At 35.6% G+C, this 24,168-nt stretch overlaps 1 protein-coding gene across 2 annotated transcripts in view; it reads right to left on the bottom strand.

The window, feature by feature from the left end:
- LOC122002771 overlaps positions 1-23,346 on the bottom strand; it is a 43,054-nt gene extending 19,708 nt beyond the window's left edge. The window contains exons 1-15 of one of the 2 annotated variants that reach the window (XM_042558082.1): positions 23,092-23,345; positions 22,808-22,988; positions 22,579-22,700; positions 15,875-15,991; positions 15,642-15,788; positions 15,113-15,557; positions 14,860-15,013; positions 6,504-6,625; positions 6,303-6,394; positions 5,923-6,142; positions 5,775-5,838; positions 3,206-3,354; positions 3,048-3,118; positions 2,749-2,922; positions 2,595-2,666 (exon numbers count right to left, since the gene is read on the bottom strand). In XM_042558082.1, coding sequence (XP_042414016.1) covers positions 2,595-2,666; positions 2,749-2,922; positions 3,048-3,118; positions 3,206-3,354; positions 5,775-5,838; positions 5,923-6,142; positions 6,303-6,394; positions 6,504-6,625; positions 14,860-15,013; positions 15,113-15,557; positions 15,642-15,788; positions 15,875-15,991; positions 22,579-22,700; positions 22,808-22,988; positions 23,092-23,181 — 2,220 coding nt within the window. In that variant the 5' untranslated portion in view covers positions 23,182-23,345. Of the gene's footprint in view, positions 1-2,594; positions 2,667-2,748; positions 2,923-3,047; positions 3,119-3,205; positions 3,355-5,774; positions 5,839-5,922; positions 6,143-6,302; positions 6,395-6,503; positions 6,626-14,859; positions 15,558-15,641; positions 15,789-15,874; positions 15,992-22,578; positions 22,701-22,807; positions 22,989-23,091 lie in introns of both variants that reach the window. The other variant, XM_042558081.1, reaches the window with a different exon arrangement.
- Between the last annotated feature and the right edge of the window lie 822 nt (positions 23,347-24,168).

Below are 24,168 nucleotides of genomic sequence, written 5' to 3'. Positions count from 1 at the left end.
ATCACGCGACCCCTGCGATCACTGCAAAAGGCTGGAGTGTGGGAATGCCAGAGTGGTCGCGCGACCCCACACCACATCGGAGGTCACAATGTCCTGACTAAGGTTGCAATGTCCTGACTGAGGTCGCGAGCTATGATAGGGATAATCCAAAGAGGATTAGGGTTTTAGGGATAATCCAAAGAGGTCGGAGGCTAAGGTCGCAATGTCGCAAGTTTTTTCAATTAAAACGGAAATTAAATTTGATATTGGGTTTATTATCTCAATCAACTCCTAATGATAAGGATAATTCAAAGGAATTTAATTAAACCCTAATAAAATTATCTAATTAATTATATGTTATTTATTTTAATTTTAAAAATATATAATAAATTTTACTTATTTCTCTTAAGTTATTATTATTTTTAATGAATCCAATCAACCCCTAACTTAAATAGATAATCAAATATATTTCTTAAAATCTTAATCGAATTTTCCTATTAAAATATATAAAAAATTATTTAAAATTTTATATATTCCTAAAATCCTCTATGGGGACCACAGACACCTCCGCAGGTCGTTTTAACCGTGATTTTTTTATTTTTTTTGTTTAATTAATTTTTTTTAAATATGTATTTTTTATAAATAAAATATTTTTAATAATAGTTATAAAATATTAAAAATTATTTCAAAATTTTTAAATAATTTTAAAATTAAATATAAATTTAAAATAATCTAAAATTTTAAAAAAAATATAATTCTTAAACATTTCAAATAATATTTTAAAAATTAAAAATTTACAAATACATTAAAAAATAATTTAAAATTTTCATAATTTTATAATTATTTTTAGTTTTCAAATAATTTTATAATTTTAAATTTAATTTTGAATTTTGAGAATTACTTATTTTTTAAAATAATTTTTATAAAAAATTAATAGGCAATTATCTTATGAAATAATATTGAAATATAAATTCAACGTCTCAAAATATAAAACATATTTAATAATTAAATATTAATAAAATTAATATACGTTTATATTTAAAATTTAAAAAATACCGAAATTATATCGGCACGGCACAATACAATACTGTATCGTCCTAGTTTGAGACTAAAACCTCGGTACGAATCGAGATTTTAAACCTTGCAACTATGTCATGTATGTCTTGAATATTTGTATTAAATGCTTTACTTTCTTTGTTGCTTCCATCTTCTTACATTTACCTCTCATCCATTATAAGAGGTTTCTCTGCCTCAAGGTGAGTACCGAGAAGATGGAAGTAGTGGTATTTGCAAAGGATGATTCATCTGAATGTTCATAGGCCATGGACTAGGAACGGGAGATTCCAAACCATATTAAATCATTGAGTTTGATTTGTCTTCTTGTGCTTGTGTATTTTGTTTAATTTTCACTGCACTAACCAGTCTTGTAGAACCAAACTTGAGAAGCAATGAATTGAATTAAAGGAGGTGGAATCTAAATTTAACAAGAAGATTTTCATAGGAGAACACATGTAGAGAAGACTGCTTAGAGTAAGAAATGAATGCAGTTAGTTACATTGAATGATAACCTTCAGGGAGAAAGAAGAATGTTCTTTGTGAAACTTATACTAAAAGGGGCAACACTTCAATCACCAAAAAGGCTAGAGGAGAAACCATCTTAAGAAGGTTAGGGCAGAATTAACAATTGGGAACGTCTAAAGGCAAAATCAAGGTAATAGTTCGAACTATGACAGGCAATTGTCGGAGAAATTCCACATGTTAAAAGAGATGACAATTGAGGAGCACACATCTGAGTTTAACAATGTTTTGTCTATAAGAATTGGGTTTAATGGGTTCACTGAGAAAGTTACATATAGGCAGGCTTAATTCAACAATTAGACAACTAGGACACCAGAAAATAGCAAATTATCATAGGAAAAGGGCCAACCATGCCATATACTATAAGGAGGCCAAGATTGTATGACAAAGACAGTTCATCGAGTCAGCCCCAATACTTCCTCCTGGTCCTGGAGAACAACAAGAACTACATTTTACATCCTCCAAAAGAAGCATCCAGTTGCTCTTAAGTAAGATGATTACCATTGATAGGTTAAAAAAAGAATAATAAAGTAATCCAGGTTGTGTGTGCTTCAAGTAACCAAGTCGTTAATCATGCATCACCGACCGAAGCATTTGTTGAAGGCACTGGAGGTCCTTGTTTTGACCTTTGAGTCCATGACAGCTAGTTGAGGCACCTTATCTTTTAATTTAGGCCAAGTTGTTCTATCAATAGTAGTTAGGTGCCTAGCTTAGAAGGTTCAATAATATGGGAGTGATGCAAATACATGGAGCTAGAGAAGATCAAGGGCTGGGATTGAATAAAATCATGTAAGCCTAGACCTTATATTCCCTAAGTTTGTTGATGCATCAGAAGTAAACCATCATCTTTTCTATGGAATAAAGAAGATGAAACAGTTTCTCTTTTGAAACACTACTTTGCTCAGCACTTGATGGCCAATACCACATCAATGAAGTAATTTGAAGATAGCATCAAAAGCATGGACTATGAAGCATATAAATGGTAAGACAAATTCAATCTCGTGAACACAAAAATGACAACAGTTTTGCAAGAGTACCGGGAAAGCCAAATCAAGCAAGGCTGTCTGATTACTACCAAATTTTGTAAAAAGAAGCCCACCAGGGTGTGACTGCAAAGATATAAAAGATAAAAATGAATGAAAATTAAAACAAAATGTCTGAAGGTAAAACCTGTTTAAGGTAGGTTATTACCTTCTCTTTGCGATTGTCAACCTGCGAATGTGACCCAACTATAAGAGTACCTTGCGGCATCAACTCAAGCTTGTTTTTCATAGTCATATATGAATCAGTAACTCCAGATATAGATTTTTCAACATCTTTGAGAAAAACAATCAAAGGACCATTTTTACTTTCTTCTGTCACAACCTGAAAAGGGGATCAAGCAGTGAGAAGCATCCCAAATGCGTGCCAACTGTATGTCAACATGCAAAGGATAAGAACAAATGCCAACTGTGTATCAACCTGCAAAGGATAAGAACAAAATAGCATACCTCTAACAATTCATTGATTGCAAGCTTTTCAAAATCTTCACTCCCAGAGAAGTCTGGGCGAAGTAAATCAGCTGCATAAAAAGACAGTTAATTAAGAGAATACAAAAATAATACTTATGAAGAATGAAGGAAAAAAAACAATGTCAACTGAGGATCACCAGCACAGAAGAATCCATGATCTTCCTCGCATAAGCCCCCAAGATCGCTACCCTCTGGAATTTGTTTGTCAAATCTAACTCCAACTTTAGAGGACCCGTTCTCTTCAAAAGCAAGAACTACTCTCCCACGGTACCCATAATTTGGTCCCCTACATAAGATAAAATAGCCAATAAGCCTGGCATGATAAACGTGACCAATATATTAACAGTTGGAAGAAACAGTAGAGATAACCATAATAAAATATATAAAAACCATTTCCTTCACAAAATAGCCTTTCAGGCATCATCATAGGTTGCCCATCAACACTTGGCTTCCTGCTCATGTTTGTCAGGGAGAAAAAAAATGGTTAAGCCATTTGTCCTGAATGGCTACAAGGCTATATCATAGGCAGGAGAGGTTAATCTGCACAATAATGATGGGATATTGTATTTAAAAGCAGAAATATTTACCAGTATGACTCGAGATAACTATACCAATGATGGCAACTAGTGAAATTACATCACAAAGCCTCAAGTGATATAAAAAATATGGATGTCGATGAACAATTTGCCCAACCCAACCAAGATAGTGATAGACATTAAATAAAGTTAAAACTTGATGACTTGAAAGAACAAATGTTCTAAAAATAGATCAAGGAGGGAAAGGACAAGAAATTGATAGGAAAGGAAGAAATTGTCAGTGAGATAAGTAAATGGCAGGACGGGTTAATGTATTCTTAAACAACTCACAATGGCTCTTCTTCCTGCTTACCCATAGACCTGTGATGCAAGAGCCTGTAGGAAATAGCTTCTGTGCAAGGGGAAGTCTGCTCAGATTGACTGTCTCATGTCCATACTCAAGATTTGCAGGAGTTTGGGGCATATGAATTGCCCAGTCTGTATCATAAGGATTATTTATTGTAAAAGGAGTTACCAGAACCACAACGAACAACCCAATCAAGCAGTTGGTCTGGATTCTTGCTCAAACAAGTGGCTCAACCAATTGACTCACATAGTCACATGTTTGTTTTGTAATATTTAAGTATATATGTGAAAATAATTATAAATAGTATCATATTATATAAAAACATTTAAATGATATATAAGTATAAACTGTAAATATACAAGAAAATAGATATAAGAATTTAAGAAAACTTAAATTCTGGAAAACAAATGAACTGATCATGTTTTCTAGCAAGCAAATTGGACTGACACATGGTTCTGGTTGCCTGGTTCTCTGCTCGAATCAACCGGTAGTCAAGTTCACATTCAATAATTATGCATGGACAGTAAAACCAAGCATGCCTAAGATCATAAACTTCATCCACATGTTAGGACTTTAAGGTCGCACAAATAAGAGGCAGCTGTTACCCTTTAGAACGAGCCAACTACAATATAATAATCACATGGATCTAAAAGCATTTTGGGTTATACTAGGTAAGGCCCACTGTACAAGTAAAACTAAAAGTATATAACAAATAAAAACAAATTATACGGAAAATGTGATATGAAAAACCATCAATAGAATTAATGGTTAATGATATTTTTTGTTGTCTGCTATGGAGCTGCACTTTTTTCTGTCATGTGTAATGACAAAATACCGAATAATAGTTGCATCAACCAAACTAAATGGATGTACCTTACTATGTGCATGACTATATAAATAAGAAAATCGAAATCACATTCATAAAATGTTTAACAACTGAAAACCAATGTGCATGATCGTTTAAAGTTCCTTTGGTCTCCATGCAGAACAAAACAGTAGCATGTTATGTCAACATGCCGACATGTGGTGCCAATGGCAATAATGAGAAAGGTGGAAGCAAGGGGTTGTTGGAGGGCAGGCTTATAGCTTACCTTGTTGAAACAAAGAGGTGTTCCAAGGGTCAGAATGAAATAAAGGTTTAATCCCGTTATGAATTTTAGGACAGCAAAACAGGATAAGTTCAATGGGTTAACAGATGATTGATTTAGGTAGAAAAGTGAAGGCAGGCATCGAGCAATCAAAAACTCAATGTAGAGGTATCATCTACATCTGTGAAGGCCCCATTTCAATTTTGGCCCATGGGCAGAATGCTATGGTTTTCCTGTGCTGACTAAAACAGAATATTTGGAACCTTGCAATGAACCAAACAAATACTCTAAAACCATATAATAATTGCATCGACATATGACTGTATCAAGAAGACTGTATTGTAGTGTACATGACAAGTGTAACAACTGACAGCTAATAAGTCGAGTAGATACTCTAAAAATCAAGCAAGCAAAGTTTATGAATAGTGGATTCCACATTAAATAGTATTAAATGGAAATTCCCCAAAAGAGAAAAAATGTAGATACATAATAACTGCAAGTCCACAACATGGAGCAAAGTCATAGGGCCAGCACTTGACCCTAGATCTAGAGAAATAATAGCTCAGTTTATGAAGTTCTTCAGTTAAAAATTTCCTCTGAGTCAGCATTATGAGTAACATCTTAGCAACCCAACAAAAGATATTAAGTTTAATAGTTAGCAAAGTAAAAGGATTGGAATATATGATAAACTAAAAATAAAAATTTGAAACATAATAATTTAAAACAAGATTTATACCTTTGAGGTGCCTGAAGAGGAAAGCCCGATGAAGGAAATGATCCAACATATTTTACCCTATCACCTGTAGAAAATCAAGATCCTGTTTCCTTAAGCTTACAACTAAGATAAACCATCAAACATTAGACAAGCTAAAACATTGGCTAACCTTCTTTGAATGTGTAGTTCTTTGATGTTGCAGTAGATATCTCTTGTTTTGGGAGAGATTGTGAATTTAAAGATGTCCCCACAATATCAGCTTCCACACTGGAAGCTGGTTTTCTCAGTTGTGCACTGTCAATCAGTGCAGTACGGTGCTTAGAAAAGATGCCTTGTTTGTCCATGCTCACAACCTCTTTCAACGGTTCTGAGTCCTTAGAAGATGATCCCTGCAATCAATTGTTTTCAAGTTCCCAGGATCAATGAGCAACAATTTTATCATCATGTGGATAAAATATTCAATTTTCAATGGTAAGGGTGTATCTAAACAACCAATTGTAAGAGATTTTTTATTTAAAATAAAGGTATTGGATAATAGAAAAAACTTACACTGGGTAACAGGAGAGAATCAATTATGAGCAATCTAGCAGCAAACTGTTTGGCAAGGGCCTTTATTAAAGTTTCTTGATATATTTCAGATCCTAGATAGGTAAACAAACTCATCTTAGATTAATGGGTGCAAAATTCCATCTCTATTCTTTGAAATTGAAAATAAAATCCAATTGTAGGGCCAGACAATTTCCATCATACCTGTTGGACCAGACAATAGAATTCGATTGTTCACTGATGAAATATCTGCAGCGTATTTTATGAATTCCTTGCGTTCCAGGTGAATAAATGCACAAATCATGAGAATTTTTTTCAGGTTTTCACTGGAAGATCAAAAAGAAATTTTAATAAATGGTTGCTCAAACAAGATTATTGAAGAAATAAAATTGAGATTTCAACTTATAGTCTATACATGCATGAGGCTATGATACTAAGCATTTCTCTCATTACTATCTTTCAACTAAACTTAGGAACTTCGAAGCAATATAACCAAAAGACAATATCTGACAAGCAATAGATCTGATTATGAAGATTTTCATACAAGTTAGCACACGACAAATAGAAGGAATAGACAATATCTCGATACCCTCCCCAGCATAACGTCAAAACTGATAGTATTTGTTGGAATCCCAAGGTGTTTTGATGTGATCAAACAAGCTAAGTTAGGTCCTGTGTTTGTTTAACCCTTGTGTCTAAGTGTGCAGGAGCTTAGGAACACAGGAGGTCGAGCGGAAGACGTGGCTAGCGAGAAGGACGGCACGGGAGAGAGCCGACGGGCTCGGTGCGTCCGAGGGACGAGGTGTCCGCGGAAGAGTACACCGGTGGACGAGAAGAGCGGGCGCGACGCTCGAGGGACGAGAAACCGGGAAGGAAGGCTGCTCGAGGAGAAGGCCGGAACATGGGTTCGGGTGAGCCCTATTCCGGAAGGCCGAGATCACCCAAACTAGCGGAGCCGGAGCGAACAGACCCGGACCAAGACGAGCCGAACTGAGACGAGCTGAACCGGAGCAGAGAGCCTGGACCAGAGTCAACTTTGTTGACTTGACAGGTCTGGGCGCCCGGGGGTTCATATTTTACCAGATCGAAGCTTATCGCGAGCTGACCGTTGGGGGATAAAATTTATCCCCCCGGGGGCGCCCGGACCAGTACTATAAATAAAGTATTGATCCGTACATTCAAGACAACGAACTTGTAATCAATTCCTTCTGTGTTTTCAATTTTGTTCTTTTCATTTGTGCTGTCAACGTTGTAAAGAGGTTACTCCGCCTAGAGGAGAATTAGATAGTGCGCTTACATTCCTTGGATTAGCAATCCCCTGATTGCAAACCAAGTAAAACTCTGGTGTCTGCTTTTCTTTACTTAGTCTCTTTTATTTATTTATTACAAGTGTTCATTATATAGTTGAAATCCGAGAAAGGTTCGAGTTTTATTTTGTAGGGCAATTCACCCCTCCCCTCTTGCCGGCCTCCAAAGGGACCAACAAGTGGTATTAGAGCTAGGTGCTTCAGGAGGACTAACCGCCGATCGAAGCAACAAAGATGGTCGGACCAAGCATCGTTCCACCAAAATTCGAGGGGAACTTCGCAGACTGGAAGCGTCGTATGGAGGTATTCCTAAAAACAGATTTTGAAATTCGATTTATTATGAAATATGATTTTGTAGCTCCAATAGATAAAGATGGAAAAGAAAAAGAAGAGAGCGATTGGACAAAGAAGGAGCAGAATGAGTCGGTAGCAAACAGCCGTGCGGAACATCACCTGCTGAGCGTGTTACCGCCTCAAGAGATCAACCGCATCGGAAACTATTTATCTGCTAAAGAACTTTGGGAGAAGTTCTTGGAACTCCACGAAGGCACGTCCGAAGCAAAGCTCGCTAGAAGGGACATCCTCCACAACAAACTGATGAACATCCGTCTAGAGAAAGGTGAGAAAGTAGCCGGTCTACGTGCAAAGGTAAAAGAACTAGTTACTGATCACGAAAACCTTGGTGAAACGGTAACAAACCGGGACACTATACGCTACGCGCTCAACGCGTTTCCAAGAACTCCGGAGTGGACATCAATCGTCGATGCTTACTACATCTCAAAAGACCTGGAGGTAAGTACTTTAGAAGAGTTGTTTTCTACCCTTGAATTACACGAAACTAAATATGCAGAGATATCAAAGGACACAACCCAGACTATGGCGCTGAACGCAACCAACAAGGATGAACTTGAGTCAGACTCCGAAGACGATCAAGAAGCGTACATGGTAAGAAACTTTAAAAAGTTTTTTAGATCTAATAAATTTAAAATGCAGAATAAAAAGAATCAAAAAGGTAGAAGAAAGGTACGGTGCTATCAATGTCAGAAGGAGGGACACCTAAGGGAAGACTGCCCAGAACTCAAGAAGGTCAAAATGAAGACACCCAAGAAACACAACCTAAAAGCAACTTGGAATGACACTTCTTCATCTGAATCAGAAGCTCAAGAATATGCGGGGATTGCACTGATGGCAAGCCACGAAGGACAAAGTACATCAGAACCCAGCATCGATGAAGGGGGAGCGACCTCAGATGGAAGTAGCGAAGCAGGGGGAGATTCAGGCTTCAAGTCTGATATGGTAAGTAAGGTATGCCTCTTACCCCCTGATGAACTTTACTTTGGTATCAAAGCTATGACTAAATCCATGTATAAATTAGAAAATAAAAATGCCAAATTAGAAAATGAAATTTTAGAAACAAAGAGAATTTTGACAAAATCATGTCTTATAGAGGATTTTGAAAAACTGAAAATTGAAAATGAAAAACTAAAAGAAGAAATAGAAAGATTGAAAAAATCTTATGGTTCAAATCTTTCTACTTTTAGATATTATAGAGGTTTAAATTGGTATTATAGATTACATCAAAGTCAAATTAGAAATATATCAAAAATCTATATACCTAGGAAATACTTGGTTAATCCTATAGGTAGGAACCTCTATTGGGTTCCAAAAATCTATTTAATCTAAAATTAAAATTAGACTTAGCATTTTCAGCAAGGAAATTAAACAACTAATTTCTTTATGAGGCTTTGTCTAAGGAAGTGGTTGTTGCTCCAATAACCAAGAAGGCCTAGTGCCTCACCATGCCCTGGAAGCCAAGTATCGAAATGAAAAGTTTAATTGACTAACTGAAAAAGCATTAATTCAAATTACTTAATGCTTTAAAAGAGTTATTCAATTTGTGTTAGAAAATATTTTTAACTTAACTTAGAAAATTTTTTTCTTAGAAATTTTTATGAAAATTTTACTTAGACATTATTAAATATTTTACACTTAAAGTTTTTGTTTGAATTTACCTTAGATTTATTTATAACCCCAATTTTTATGTGATCAAAGGGGGAGAAATATGTTAAGTCGGGGGAGGTACTATAATTTTTCAATTGAAAAATATTTGGACTTATTGGAATATAAATCGTTTTTATTGCATATGGTTACCCTAACTTAACTTGGGTTGCTCACATCAAAAAGGGGGAGATTGTTGGAACCCCAAGGTGTTTTGATGTGATCAAACAAGCTAAGTTAGGTCCTGTGTTTGTTTAACCCTTGTGTCTAAGTGTGCAGGAGCTTAGGAACACAGGAAGTCGAGCGGAAGACGCGGCTAGCGAGAAGGACGGCACGGGAAAGAGCCGACGGGCTCGGTGCGTCCGAGGGACGAGGTGTCCGCGGAAGAGTACACCGGTGGACGAGAAGAGCGTGTGAGACGCTCGAGGGACGAGAAACCGAGAAGGAAGGCTGCTCGAGGAGAAGGCCGGAACATGGGTTCGGGTGAGCCCTATTCCGGAAGGCCGAGATCACCCAAACTAGCGGAACCGGAGCGAACAGACCCGGACCAAGACGAGCCGAACTGAGACGAGCTGAACCGGAGCAGAGAGCCTGGAGCAGAGTCAACTTTGTTGACTTGACAAGTCCGGGCGCCCGGAACCATTCCGGGCGCCCGAGGGTTCATATTTAACCAGATCGAAGCTGATCGCGAGCTGACCGTTGGGGGATAAAATTTATCCCCCCGGGGGCGCCCGGACCAGTACTATAAATAAAGTACTGATCCGTACATTCAAGACAACGAACTTGTAATCAATTCCTTCTGTGTTTTCAATTTTGTTCTTTTCATTTGTGCTGTCAACGTTGTAAAGAGGCTACTCCGCCTAGAGGAGAATTAGATAGTGCGCTTACATTCCTTGGATTAGCAATCCCCTGATTGCAAACCAAGTAAAACTCTGGTGTCTGCTTTTCTTTACTTAGTCTCTTTTATTTATTTATTACAAGTGTTCATTATATAGTTGAAATCCGAGAAAGGTTCGAGTTTTATTTTGTAGGGCAATTCACCCCTCCCCTCTTGCCGGCCTCCAAAGGGACCAACAGTATTTACATAATACACTAGCTATACGAATTCCAGTTGCCAACTTTTGAACCTACAAGACGGGGAGCCTTGGAACAACTTTCCGGTAAAGTTGTTGTTTTGTGACCAAAAGGTCACGGGTTCGAATCCTGAAAACAGCCTCTTGCAAAAAACAAGATAAGGCTGCGCACAATGGATCCTTCCCTGGGACCCCGCATAGCGGGAGCTTCGTGCACCGGGCTGCCCCTTTTTTTTTTAACTTTTGGACCTACATGAATTAGAGGCATAAGTGTTCTGATATAGAGACGAGAGCACATCAAGCAATATCATTTTGCAATAAGCACCTAATCCAAGTTGATATCTCAATAATAAAACTTTAAATTTCATGGAATACATTTTATACTTGCTATTTTTTTGCGCCTCGCTAGATAAAGTGACAATGACAAAGGACTAACAGTTTGGTATGCCGAATCAGGGTTTGGAGAATACACAACAAAAAGTTGAGAAGAGACTTGATTGTAAAGGAAGAAATGCCAAATCAGGATATGCAAGAAGGGTATACATATGATAAAAAAAAAGACAGCTCGGTGCACGAAGCTCCCGCCATGCGGAGTCCCTGGGAAATCCTGTTACATATGATGATATGGAAAAAAAATAATCTGATATGCTAAATCATCAAACATATTATTCAATGAAGAAATGCAGCCCCAACTTCGACGAGCACCTTCTCAATTTCCTAGACATCTAAGGATCCCGTCCCAACTTCAGTGGAGTAACGGATGAATTTCTCTTAATGGGTGATTGACCTAAGAACATTGGGCTAATAGACACGCCCGCTGTGAGCACTTCCCGATTTATCCTAATGGTCGGTCTGTGAGGCCGACCGGACACCCCAAAATTAGTTGGTATAAGCTAGATATCTAGTGCCAACTAAATAAAAAAAAAACTTTGATGGTCAAGTATGGCTTAGTTGTACTCATGATTTAAAATCTCAAACCGTGTCGAGGTTTAGGTCCTGAACAATATCGTCTCAGTATCATATCATACTGACATAGTTTCGGTACTTTTAAAAATATAAAATATTTTAACTAAGAATAAAAAATTTAATCTAAATATTTAAATATAAAATATTTTTCATAGTTTTTTTTTAAGCTTGGTTTAGGGGGGTTAGGATATAGTCTTAAGCACACACAAAAATTACATTAGGTGCTCATAGGGTGTGCAGCATAGGGTGTGTGGCGTAATATATATATAGAGAGAGAGAGAGAGAGAGAAAGAGAGAGAGAATTTTATTAAGTTTTAATTAAGCCTATTTAAATTATCCCAACCATATCTAGGAGTTGATTAAAACTATTAACATAAGTTTAATTAAATTACAACCTTCCCTCGCCCCCACTATTCCGGCCCGCTTGACTAGGGATGGCAATTTCCTCCAAACCTGATGGAGGATTCGATGTCCGACCCGAATAGAGGAGGATATGGAGGGACTACTGATATCTGACCTGAATATCAGATTAAATAATATATATTAAAGAAAATTTTCTTTTCCCAATACTCACTAACTATTTTTTGTTGATATTGGGAATAGGCTTTTGTTGAATGATGATAATTGAATGGAAAAAAGAAAAATTATTAGTATAGAAGATATTCAATCATTTAATGGATATGAATATCCAATAATCGATGGGTATAACGGAGGATATGAAATCCGACCTGAACCCGATCCATTATCTCTATGCATGATGCCTCTGGACGTGTCACTGGGCTAGCACGACACATCCATGGGGCCTCAGGTGCGTCGGCACTGGAGGCTGAACGAAATGTTTCAACCGTATAAGGCAAAACAAAACTAAGAGTTTAATCCATGGTTGTACTGCATCTATCATCTACATTGTCATTATAGAATCAAATTGAAGATGCAACCAGAAAGAGGACCATGTAGCTCATAGCCTCATATCAAAGTCCATAGAGAGTATGAGGGACAAGAGTTTTAAATTTTAATCTCATCAACCACCTAGATCATGATAGTTTAGCAATAACATAATATTTACACACAGAGAACATGTCATAGTATGAATGATCTAATTTAGATTCAATTTCATGTCGAACAAAAATATTCACAAAATGAAATAAAAAAATTAAGATCTACAATTAGATAATAAAAAAACGGAGGCAAGTTATTATGATTTAAAATATAATCCTCACATAGGTTGATAATGATGTGGGGTATACTTGCAAATGCCTGTGCACTGTATCAAGTGAAGGACTAGAAATTCATCTGTACCATGATAGTAAAAAATGATAATAATAATAATAATGAACAACACTACCTCATCTGAACAGTTTGTAGGATTGGATGTCTATGATAAAAAGAATTGTTTACAATGATGATTCTAAAAATTATCGGTGGTACGAAATTATTATCATTGGTGACATCATGGAATAGTAACAATTTTCATGAAAAAATAGAAACATAAAATAAAATTATTACATGCGGCATTGTAAAAGTAAAACAAAATCAAATCTTATCCCACTAGGTATCGGTATGGTTGACAATACATTATACAATAATAAATAATGGATTAGATAAATTTAGATTAATACCACATAATATATTATCATAAAAATCAAGTATATATTTTTTTCCTTTTTATAAAAATCAATTATATCAAATTATTATTATGCTATTAATGATATCAAACTATTAATAAGATATAATCATGTTGTCATTTTATCGCTTATGAAAAATCAATTAGATTCGGTAACATTTCTAAAATTAGCCTAATCAAACCAAATCTCAACCATTTCCATCAAATTCATCCATTTTGTAGTAAAATTTTACATATCTCTAGCTAATTTCTAGGGAACTCTAATTTGTTTTGGACCTCTCCTTTAATCTTTACAAGATGCTCGATTTCTCAAGAAAGAACCGTTTAGATTTGCCAGTACTTATCCAGTTCTAGCAATCCGTATTGTTAATGGCCAATTTTGACAACTATGTACAAATCCTTCATTCCGGGATTAAAAATAATAATTAAGATTTTATTTGAAAACCACATCAATGATTCCTGTTTACTATTAAAATCCAAAAAGGAAAAAAAAAACATAAGACCTAAGCAACCAAAACGTGATAGTTCCAGCATACTTTGATTTGAAGTAAACAATATTGAAGAAAAAAACTTGTAACATGTCATATATATGGAGGGAAAATAGCAAATATTACCAAATAGTGCTTTGTGATTGCTATTTAACTTCAAACATTATAGCACAGGTTACCATTGGATGCCTTCTAGAAATTTTACAATCAATTAAAAAAATAGCATAGAAATGTAGCTTCTTAATTTTACAAACTCAAAGAAACAAGAAGCTTTCTAAGTGTGAAGACCAATTCAAAATCGAAGTTCTTTATAGATATTTCTTGGTCATCAATCCTAAGGTCTCTACCCTATAAGATTTTTTAAGATTAAAATTTGAATAATTCATCAATTTTTAGATACTATCAGATACTCTGATATTCAGATACAGCCTATCCACATGGTACTATGTCACACATCCAACACCACACAGATTCTTAGTTGGGCACTGACACCCTTATTGACTATATCTCAGACAACTAGATCTATGTCAATATTGAATATGCATACCCAAGGCCAAGTAACATGCATTAAACACAAGCTAATATTATTATTATTATTAAGGGAGCCCGGTGCACGAAGCTCCCACCATAGGGGTCCCGGGGAAGGATCCATTATACGCAGTCTTACCCTGCTTTTTTGCAAGAGGTTGTTTCCAGGATTAAACACAATCTAATGAAGATGAGAATTTTCTTATTCCATTGATGTGTTAATCAATCTAAACCCTCTGATTAAAATATCCTATTGCTCTTGTATTCAAACAGATACTTTTAAATAAAGATGATGCAGAAACCAATGCCATACTGGCAGGTCTCAATCTGTACCAACACGTATGAAGGGTAATAATGTATCACGCCCTTATTCGAGTATCATAGAGGACAAGTATGAGAAAGGAACTGAGGTTTCAGCTCTTCGCTTAATTTGTTTCAGAATAAACAACAAATATAAAGAGCAGACAAAATTAAGAACAAGAAATTTACAACAACTGTTCAGAATATGACAAACCGAAGAAAACATAACTAAATATTGAGTAAGCAATATGTAAAGATATGAACCTGACATCTCACCTCAAATAGTAGGGAAACTTGTCGAACGAAACTTGAATATCACTTGGATTGAGTATTCCTTGTTTCAAACCATCTCTGAAAGCTTGGCATCTATTAGTAGGAATGGAAGTTGTTGATTCCAGATCCTTGAGGAAATCCCTATGGTCATCAAATTCTTTGTATGCATTTCCAGTCAAATTCAGATTAGATGTAGGAGATGCTGCAAGCATTCTTAAAGAGGGCCTTGTTTCATAGTCTAGAGCAGAAACCTTACCAATTTCATCATCATTATGAGCATCAGGACCAATACAATCAAGTTGCATGACCTCATCTCCACCAAGATCAGAAGATATGACTGCATCAGGATTATCAGTTGGAAACTCAGCACCCACATCATTTTGAGAAGTTTCCTTCAGAATATCTGAGCCTTTCTCAAGATCAGGATTGCAATCTTCTGATGCATCACAAACAGAATCCAAGTCGGGCTTTTCTAAACCTTCCTGAGCATTCTCATCATTAGGTGATGAAGGAACACCAGGAAGGTCCTTCATGTTATTAGAAAGGGATGCCAGTATTGAAGCTCCAGCAACTGCTGATGGATCCCCAGACCTGGTTTCAACTTGTACTTCTTTTGCAGAGAGAACCTTTGGTTCCGAAATATCAAGCGGCGAAGGTGGCATTGACACAGCTGAATTGTTATTCTTAAGTAGCTGAAATATCTGCCTACAGATAAGGAATTTTCTCCCAAGGAATGGATAACAAATACTGAGATGCGGTACTAATCAGATTTTCAGAAAGGATACATAAGCATGTTTCCCAGAAGCACTAAAAATTAGTTCATCCCCTCCCATGAGAACAACATTTGAATTTCTCTCAAAACTCTTTCCATTTACCTGCACAAATCCTTTCCTTCCTACTATTTCAAGCATTGCAACTGATGCACCTCCAAGCTGATGTTATAATAATAACAAATAAAATTACATAAAAATATCAACTCAAAATATTAGTTTACCAATGTTAATGTCCTCATTTGTACCTGGGAATGTCTCAATCTGCAAAGAGTTTTGCTGGCAGATGGATCCTTTAACCACAAGTTACAGGTCGGGCTTTGGCCAACAGTGAAGTGAGGATTGGATAGAAGAAGGTGGGGGTTCTAGACAGAGAAAGACAACTGAGTCAAATACCAGACTAGAAATAAGTACCAAGCAACTAAACTAGACAAAGAAAAAATAGATCAAGCACCCTCACTCTGCTATAACTGTTTTGACAACCAAATGAAGTACAACAGGAAGTTGTTTAACTATGCGAACCTCCGGTATCTTATCAACAGCCTGACGATAAATCCCTATGGGTACATTGTGATATATAACATGGATTAAGATATCGTGTCGTGCTAGTTAGCATAGGTAAAATTTACTGTTCTATCCGCCAACCAGCACAGGTTTGAAACCGGAGCCGGGACCTCACAACGACCTCCACGACGCGGCAGGGGATGCCACGACCTCGCGCTGCATTCACGAGGCAGCGAAGGAAGCCAACAGCTGGCTTTCTTTTATATTTTTTACTTTTTATGTTTAATATTTTTTATCTTTTTATTCTTTTTCCCTATTTCTTTCTTTTTCCCTCTTATTTTATTCCTCCTTTATGCTTTCCATTCTTCATGTTAAATTTCTTTATCCTTCCTCTTTAATTTCTTTCCTCCTCCATCCGTCGATAAGGATAGAAAAAAGCTCTGAAACTCTTTACGAATAGTTAATTTTTTCCCCTACTTCATCCGTCCACAAAGGTATAAAAAAAAATTCCTAAACTCATAGTTAATTTTTTCCCCTCTTTCATTCATTCATGAGGTAAACAAAAAGGAAAAAAAAAAAAAACCTCTTAAAGGATGGTTAACTTTTTCTTCTCCTTTATCTGTACATGAGGAAAAGTCTCATTAAGATGGAGAAAATAGATTGTTAAAAAAAATAAATATATAATATATAATTTCTAACCTTATAAATATATTACTACTGATAAATTATATTATTCTATATATAAATATGGTTTAATTTTAAATTGATCAAAATAAATCCAAATTAAATATAGTTTAAACCTATTTGTTCTTGCTATGTTCTTAGTGATTTCAGTTAACCCTAAATTATCTTTTAATCAACAAGCATCAAATATTTCATGAGATAATATTAAAACTTAAACTCAACATACAGCATCCCAAATATAACTCAATAGCAAGCATCTATAAAAATCAAATATTATTAAAAATGTTTTTAAATTAATATATTATATTTTAAAAAGTACCAAAATAGTATTAGCCCAAATATAACTATCATTCCGGTCGTAAACTGAAACTTCAACATCGCTCAAAATTTTAAACCTTGATATATAACATGGTTGGCAAACTAAGTTGATCCCAACACAGATAGGCATCAATGTTGGCCAATTCAATTCCAAGAAATTTCTCAAACACATGTTAAGAATCTCCAAATGTCAAACTATAATCTTGGCGGAAAACACTAGAAGGAAAAGGTTTTAGGTTTAGTAGATTAAAGATAGAATATATGAAATTTAAGTGTAACAATATTAAAAGTAATGAGACAATTGTTAAGATATGAGAGGACGAGTTGCCCGGAACCGAAGTTTTAAATATTTAGGACCATTTTTACAAAACGATGGAGGGATTAAGAGAGATGTCTTACATAAAATACAAGTAGGATGGTTGAAATGGAGGAGAGCATCGAGTGTTTTATGTGACCGTAAAGTACCTCTAAAACTTAAAGAAAAGTTCTATAAAATTATAGTTAGATCTGCTATGTTATATGAAGCTAAATGTTGGGATATGACTCGATAACATGAGCAAAAGATGAGAGTTGCATAGATGAGAATGTTAAGGCAGATGTATGGACATACAAGAATGGACAAAATAAGAAATGAGAGCATTAGAGAGAAAGTCGAAATTGCATCTATTGAGGGAAAACTCCGAGAGACACGTTTAAGATGGTACAGACATATACTTAGACGACCAATAAATGCTCCAGTCAGGCGATGTGAAACTATAACAAGCACATATATCAAACGAGGAAGATCAAAAAAGATTTGGTTGGAAACAATAAAATAAGATAAAATTTATTTAAGTATAGATAATGATATCGTAGGAGATAGAGTTCAATGGCGTTAAAGAATTCATATAGTCGACCCACTAGGTGGGATAAGGCTTGGTTGTTCTTGTTGTTGTATGCTAGGAATTTCTAAAATATTGAATATGATGAAGTGAAATTTGATGAGAATTAGGTGTAAATAGGTAAGAAATCATTTGAAAATGAGAAGAAATCAGCCAAATTGAGCAAAAGTCACAAGATTCAGCCAATCTTTCTAGAACCTTTCCTTTCAAGGTGAATTTTCAATTCTGAGAATTTTAAGTTAAGAACAATGGAAAATAGAAATAAGTAATGAATTTCAATTCTGGGAATCAAGGAATTTAAATTTCTAAAATATAAAAAGGACAATCGGGTGCATGCCAATGTGGGTCGCGAGGAAACATTGGGTCTATTATACGCAACCTTACCCGACATTACAAGAAGTTGTTTCCACAACTTGGACCCGTGACCACCACAACTTGGACCCGTGACCACCAAGCCACATGGTAGCAACTTTAAATTTCTAAAATATAATTTTAAATAATAAAATATTGTTTAATATATTTATGGCATTCTTTGATTAATGTCTTTAAGCTTCCAAATTTAACTAAGATGCTAAATAAAAAAGATCACAACCAAGTCAAAATGCAAGATTCAGTTCAAGTTTATTAAAAACTTCTAGCGGGTATGAGATGTCATTTGGGTGAGTATATAAAGCTTAACTCAACTTCTTGCCATTAAAATGACTTACGGCTTTGATAAATTTGCAAGCTTACATGTTAATGGTGTTCTAACTGATAGATTCTAGATTGTTCTCTAGATTTTAGAGAAGGAAACAAGAGACTATGGGAATTGAAGTTTTATATTCAGTATTGCTTACCATACTATAGATGGAAGAGGCGCCATACACATGAAGTGTACATCATGTGATGAAGGAAAATGGTATGGACATCTTTCTCTTGATCCACTAAAACAGACCATTATGAAGATTTATATGGGAGCAAATGCAAAACACTCATGTTGGTGTGAGGTCAGTGATTAAAAAACTATTTTAACCAATGTACAAAGACGGTAGAGATGACAAAGGTTCAAAGGATGGAAAGAGTCATAAAAAGAGTTATGCTAACAATAAAAAGATATGAAATTTCAGGTAGAGACTTTGCAATTGCACTGTTTATAGTATCATTATGTGTTGGGCATATTACTTTCCTGTTGCAATGATGATGGTCACGATATTATATTATGTCAACATTGGGTGTTTTACGCATCAATGCCCCAACTCCTTTTTCCCCTTCTACTTGTATTTACTTCTAAAACTAAGACTAGCAATTATTCAATTAAAGCATAATTTCATGTGGGGGTGTTAATTTAAATAACAAATCATATTTTATAGTCAATTTAATTTATTAATAGTAATATCTTTATTTAGTATAATTTATAAGTTATTTAGTAAAGTAATATAAAAATTAATAAAATTTGTAAGTAATAACTAATATCAAATATTAATTGATATTAAATTAGCTTAAATAAAAATAAGTTATAACTTAATAACTAATTCAATCAATGTGTCTAAATTAAAAAAACTAATACAATTTATCAATATTAATTAAAAACTTATAGATAGTATGTATTTTATTGTTTAATTAGTCTAACCTAAAAATATGTTTAATTAATGTGTGTTTGATTAATTTGTTTAATTTAACAAAATATATATATCCTAACATATGTTTAATTAATGGTGTTCATCCCTAGATGCAAGGCATCTAAGAAGAAGCCCTGCAGTAGGGAAAAAAAAAAGAAACATTCATTGAATTTTTAATCCAAAGCTTATCATTTTCTACCACCTCTTCCAAAGTCAAAAGTCAAAGCCTCCTACTCCATCCCTTGCTCACGCACCCTCTTTCCTTTTTAGAGTCAAAGTTTCCCCTATTTCACAATCAAATCTTCCTCCACTCTCCTTCTAAAGTTGAAGCCCTATTCTAGATCAATGCTAAATGAGACAAGATTGATACCACCATGGCCAATCAATGTTATCCAATGATCCAATCATGGTTTGAAATCTCTTACCGTGCCTAGCGGCACAATTGAAAGGTATCTTTTTGAGAAATTTTCAAAACTCGATACTACTAAAAAATGTCTCTTGTGCCATTGTGTCCATCATGTTAATGAGTATCATGTCATGATGGTACTCAACGTCTCTTAACATGCTACTACACTAATCAAGATAAATTAAGATAATATTTTTTTCGCAATTTACGTCCATATAAGATAATGTCAAAATTGTTTCATTTTAGATGGATCGTAAAACATATACTTATTTTATTTTCTTCGTCATCCCCTTCTACCTCTAATTCACCACCAACACCATAGAACATCTACATGATACCAAAATACTAAAACGCCGACACGGCTCAAGATTTCAACATTAGATCCAATATCTTCATGCTAATGCAATGATGATTTTAGTCAGCTAGAAAAAATGATATACACAAGACTCCAAACAACGCTCTTCTTTAAATTGGAAGCAAGGAGAATTGAATCCTTGATTTAATCTCTAGCGCATGCCATGTGACATGTGTCATCCAACATCATCGGGGAGGAAAAACATATCAGGAAATAGTGTATACTAAGGTACAACAATAAAAGTAGAAAAGAATATGATTCACCTTGTGGTATCATGGTAAGTTGCCTTGTGTTGAATGTAAAATCATAAGGAATCATACAAGTAGCACCTTTATGTAGCCATAGAAACCAAGAAGAGTAGAGTGGGTGAAGGATTGGAGATACCAAAGGAGAGCACCAAACTTTTGCCATTAATCCCATGGAATTCAATGGATATTGTGCTATTTTCATTCTGTTTTTGATTATTTGTCTAAAGGTATACTCCATTTGATTACACTCATGTTACCCAACTATTATGAGGATAAGCATTGTTAAAGTTGATTAAATAATTAATTGCAATCATCACATGCCTAAGTAACTTTTGGTAGACAACTTGAGAAATTAAAATTTAAGCCTCGGGAAATTAATTTTTATTATAAAAACATAAGAATAATCTCTTTCAGGCTTAGCAAATATGGATTCTTTTAAGTAGATAATAATGATTTTATTCTTATAGCACTCGGCCATAGCATTTCTTTCTAATTTCCTAAAAATAAATCCATTTTCGACTAGCTTTGCTTAAGCTAAATTTGACAATTTGTCTTCCAAGGAAATATTATATTTCATTTGCTTCATTTTGTATCATGAAATGTCTTTGCAATCTTAACAATGGCAAACATATGGTTTTACTAGCATATGAATGTTGGCGGCAACATGGACCTAAGTACTAAATAGAGCAAAGCGCTACACTAACAAAATAAAAATAATGGGAGTTGCCTTTGCTTATTGGTTTATCAATGGACAATATGATGTCTCTTGTTTGACTCACAAGGAAAACAAGCATTTCGCACAAAACAAGCCTGAAGCCATTGCATCTAAGTTTGGTACATTCTGAGTTTGCACTTTCACACTCATGAATATTATCGTCATCATCAAATTTTGCTAGTACAAATTACTGCAGCTGATTTCATTGATCTTTTATATGTCAATTGTACTCTATGCAAGCCACTATCCCTTTAGCTAAATTGTTTAAATTCACACTTACTATGTTAAAAGAGAATTTTATCTGCACCTCACACCTATAACTCCAATTGATTCAACTTGGATATAATAAATCTCTCATCATTGAACATATTCATATGTCTTATGCTTAATATTTTTACTTTATAATCTATTGAAACTATACCTACTTATTCCATTGTGTTACTTCTTAATTGTTGAAATTTTGATCCATTCAGTATGATAGGTTTCTTATTTTACTATCTATTGGAGCTACATCTAATTACTTCCAGTGCTTTCCTTCTTAATTGCTGAAAATCGATCAATTGAGTATGATCAGTTGTATCATAGTCTTACAAAGAAACTTTCCTTTTTGCCTAAGGGGCACACAATAATTACAAAAAGACTCCAAAACTTATTTCCATTCCAACTACTGCCATCCATATAACTCTCTTGTTGAATAATAAAATCCAAGAAATCTAAAACTCTTAGATAAAATTTCATATCCATATTCGCTTTAACTATTTTCCCACTTCTTTCTTAATTATTAAAAATTTATTTTATTATTTAATTTCTACACCATTTAGCTTAGAAATATTTAGTTTCTAAAGTTTCTCACACAATTCATACTTTGAGTTCTTTGTTTTCACCGTCACCAATTACAACTATTTCCTTTAAAGAGAGCATACAACATGGTATCCTATCGCGAATATATCCTTTGGATGGGAAACATCTTTCTCATTTTAGAGCCAATTTTGACCGTCAAGAAAAAATCATTAAACCAATATTATGGATTGAATGTAATCAAGAGCAGGTAATACACATTAAGTGTTACAATTTTTTGACCATTTTCATGATTACCCACTCTATGACAGGTTAGTATAACGTTAGATATCCTATAGATGTATCATTTAGGAACAGGAAGCAGATGCAAAAGTCAAATATAACCAACAGAGAAATAAATTTAGTTTCTATGAAACTGATAAAGACATTAGCGCAGCAATACTACCTGAGAGTGTTGTGAAATAAGCTTCGCCCATGCAGCCTTCTGTTGTACTTTTTCTGCTCGTTTCGTCAAATTATCAACAGAGCTGAGACCATGGCTCCTGCTTTCCGCCTTGGTTGCTCGTTCTTTAATAGGAGACAAGACAAGGGGAACAGAAAAAGGTCTAAAGAACAAGATTCAAGAAACCGAAACAAGAGTCACCCACGCAAAGCAACCAAGCTCAAGATCGTACCTCCTGCCAGCATGTGGACTGCGTGGCCAGGGGGATCGCCTTGCTTCTCATCATGCGTTGCGGCCTCTGTCGGAGGGTCCTTACCAGGCTGATCGGAGTTCAACTGCTGGTCGTCAGCCGCTGCTGCCGCTTCTTTGTGGGACTCCTCCCGCTGCCTCTTGGGCGAGACCCCTGCCTCCTCCTGAAGGCCGAAGGCGGATCCCCCGCCAGAAATCGCTTCAGGTGAGAAATCGCCCCAAGAGGCCGAGATCGACAATTTTAGAGGGGCGAGGGAGAAATCGCACCTTCGGCCGTTTCGAAGACGGGGGAGTCGCGGGGGATGGTCCGGAAGGGGGCCGTTTCGTGGACGCCGAGCTCCGCCTCGTCTCCACCATATCTTCACCGCTTCTTCCTTTGATCTCTTCGCCCTCCTCTTCGAGGCTCCTCTCCCGCGAGGGATCAGGTCGAAGCGCAGCGCGATCGAACGCAGAGACGGGAGAAGGATTGGGGTTCGTGCTCAAGGAGGAAAGGAAGGGATGCGTATTTGTAATTATTGCCCAGAAAAATAAAAATAAAAATAAACAGATGAATTTTAGGGTTTCACTTGTCCCCGTTCCAAATCTGGAAAGTTACTTTGCCATAGTTCGTCGCATTATTTGCAATTACTGACGATATTTTTATCCACAAGGCCTTATTAAATATTGAAAATTTCAAGGTCTTTATCGTTTTGAGCCACATATTGTAAAAAATAATAAATAAACAAAGCGGTGCCATGGCATTTGACCACCAAGTTCGAATGTTAGATTTAAGTTTTTGACTTTTAAATAATTATTGAAATTAACTAGCCGCATGTCATTGTTAGTGCCGAAAACAAATAGGCATGTGAGTTAAACGCATTAAATTTTATTCCATAAAAAAAATATGAAATAAATTACTCTAATTTTCTCTTTTTTACTAATTTCTACTCTAAATCCTTTAAAAATAGGGTAAAAAAAAATAGATGAGAATTCAATACTAATAACAATTAAGTCTTATCTCACTGGCTAGATCGATTATATATCATTATATCCTATCATCTATGATCCTGTGGCAAGACCGGGGGGCCCTCATAAGGGAAAGTCCGACAACACGTGGAAATCGACAGTCAATGGGGGGGTCAACCCCCTGTGCTCGAGGAGCGGGCAGGACGTGCCGAGCACCAGGCAATAGCCCTTACCCGAAAGAACAACCATTCGACCGGGCGCCAAGGAAGGAAGGAGCATAGAGCCGAACGGATAATCCGTTCGGCCGCGAGACAACGCACGAATGAAGGGCGAGCCGTTTGTCCGCTCGGCCAGGGTCTCAGGCGATACGAGCCGAGCGGATAGTCCGCTCGGCCGCAT

Source organism: Zingiber officinale, chromosome 7A (assembly GCF_018446385.1).
Source record: "Zingiber officinale cultivar Zhangliang chromosome 7A, Zo_v1.1, whole genome shotgun sequence".
In the NCBI taxonomy this organism is placed as follows: Eukaryota; Viridiplantae; Streptophyta; class Magnoliopsida; order Zingiberales; family Zingiberaceae; genus Zingiber; species Zingiber officinale.
Note: the sequence above shows the minus strand (reverse complement) of the source record. Positions and strands in the feature narration are given on the sequence as shown.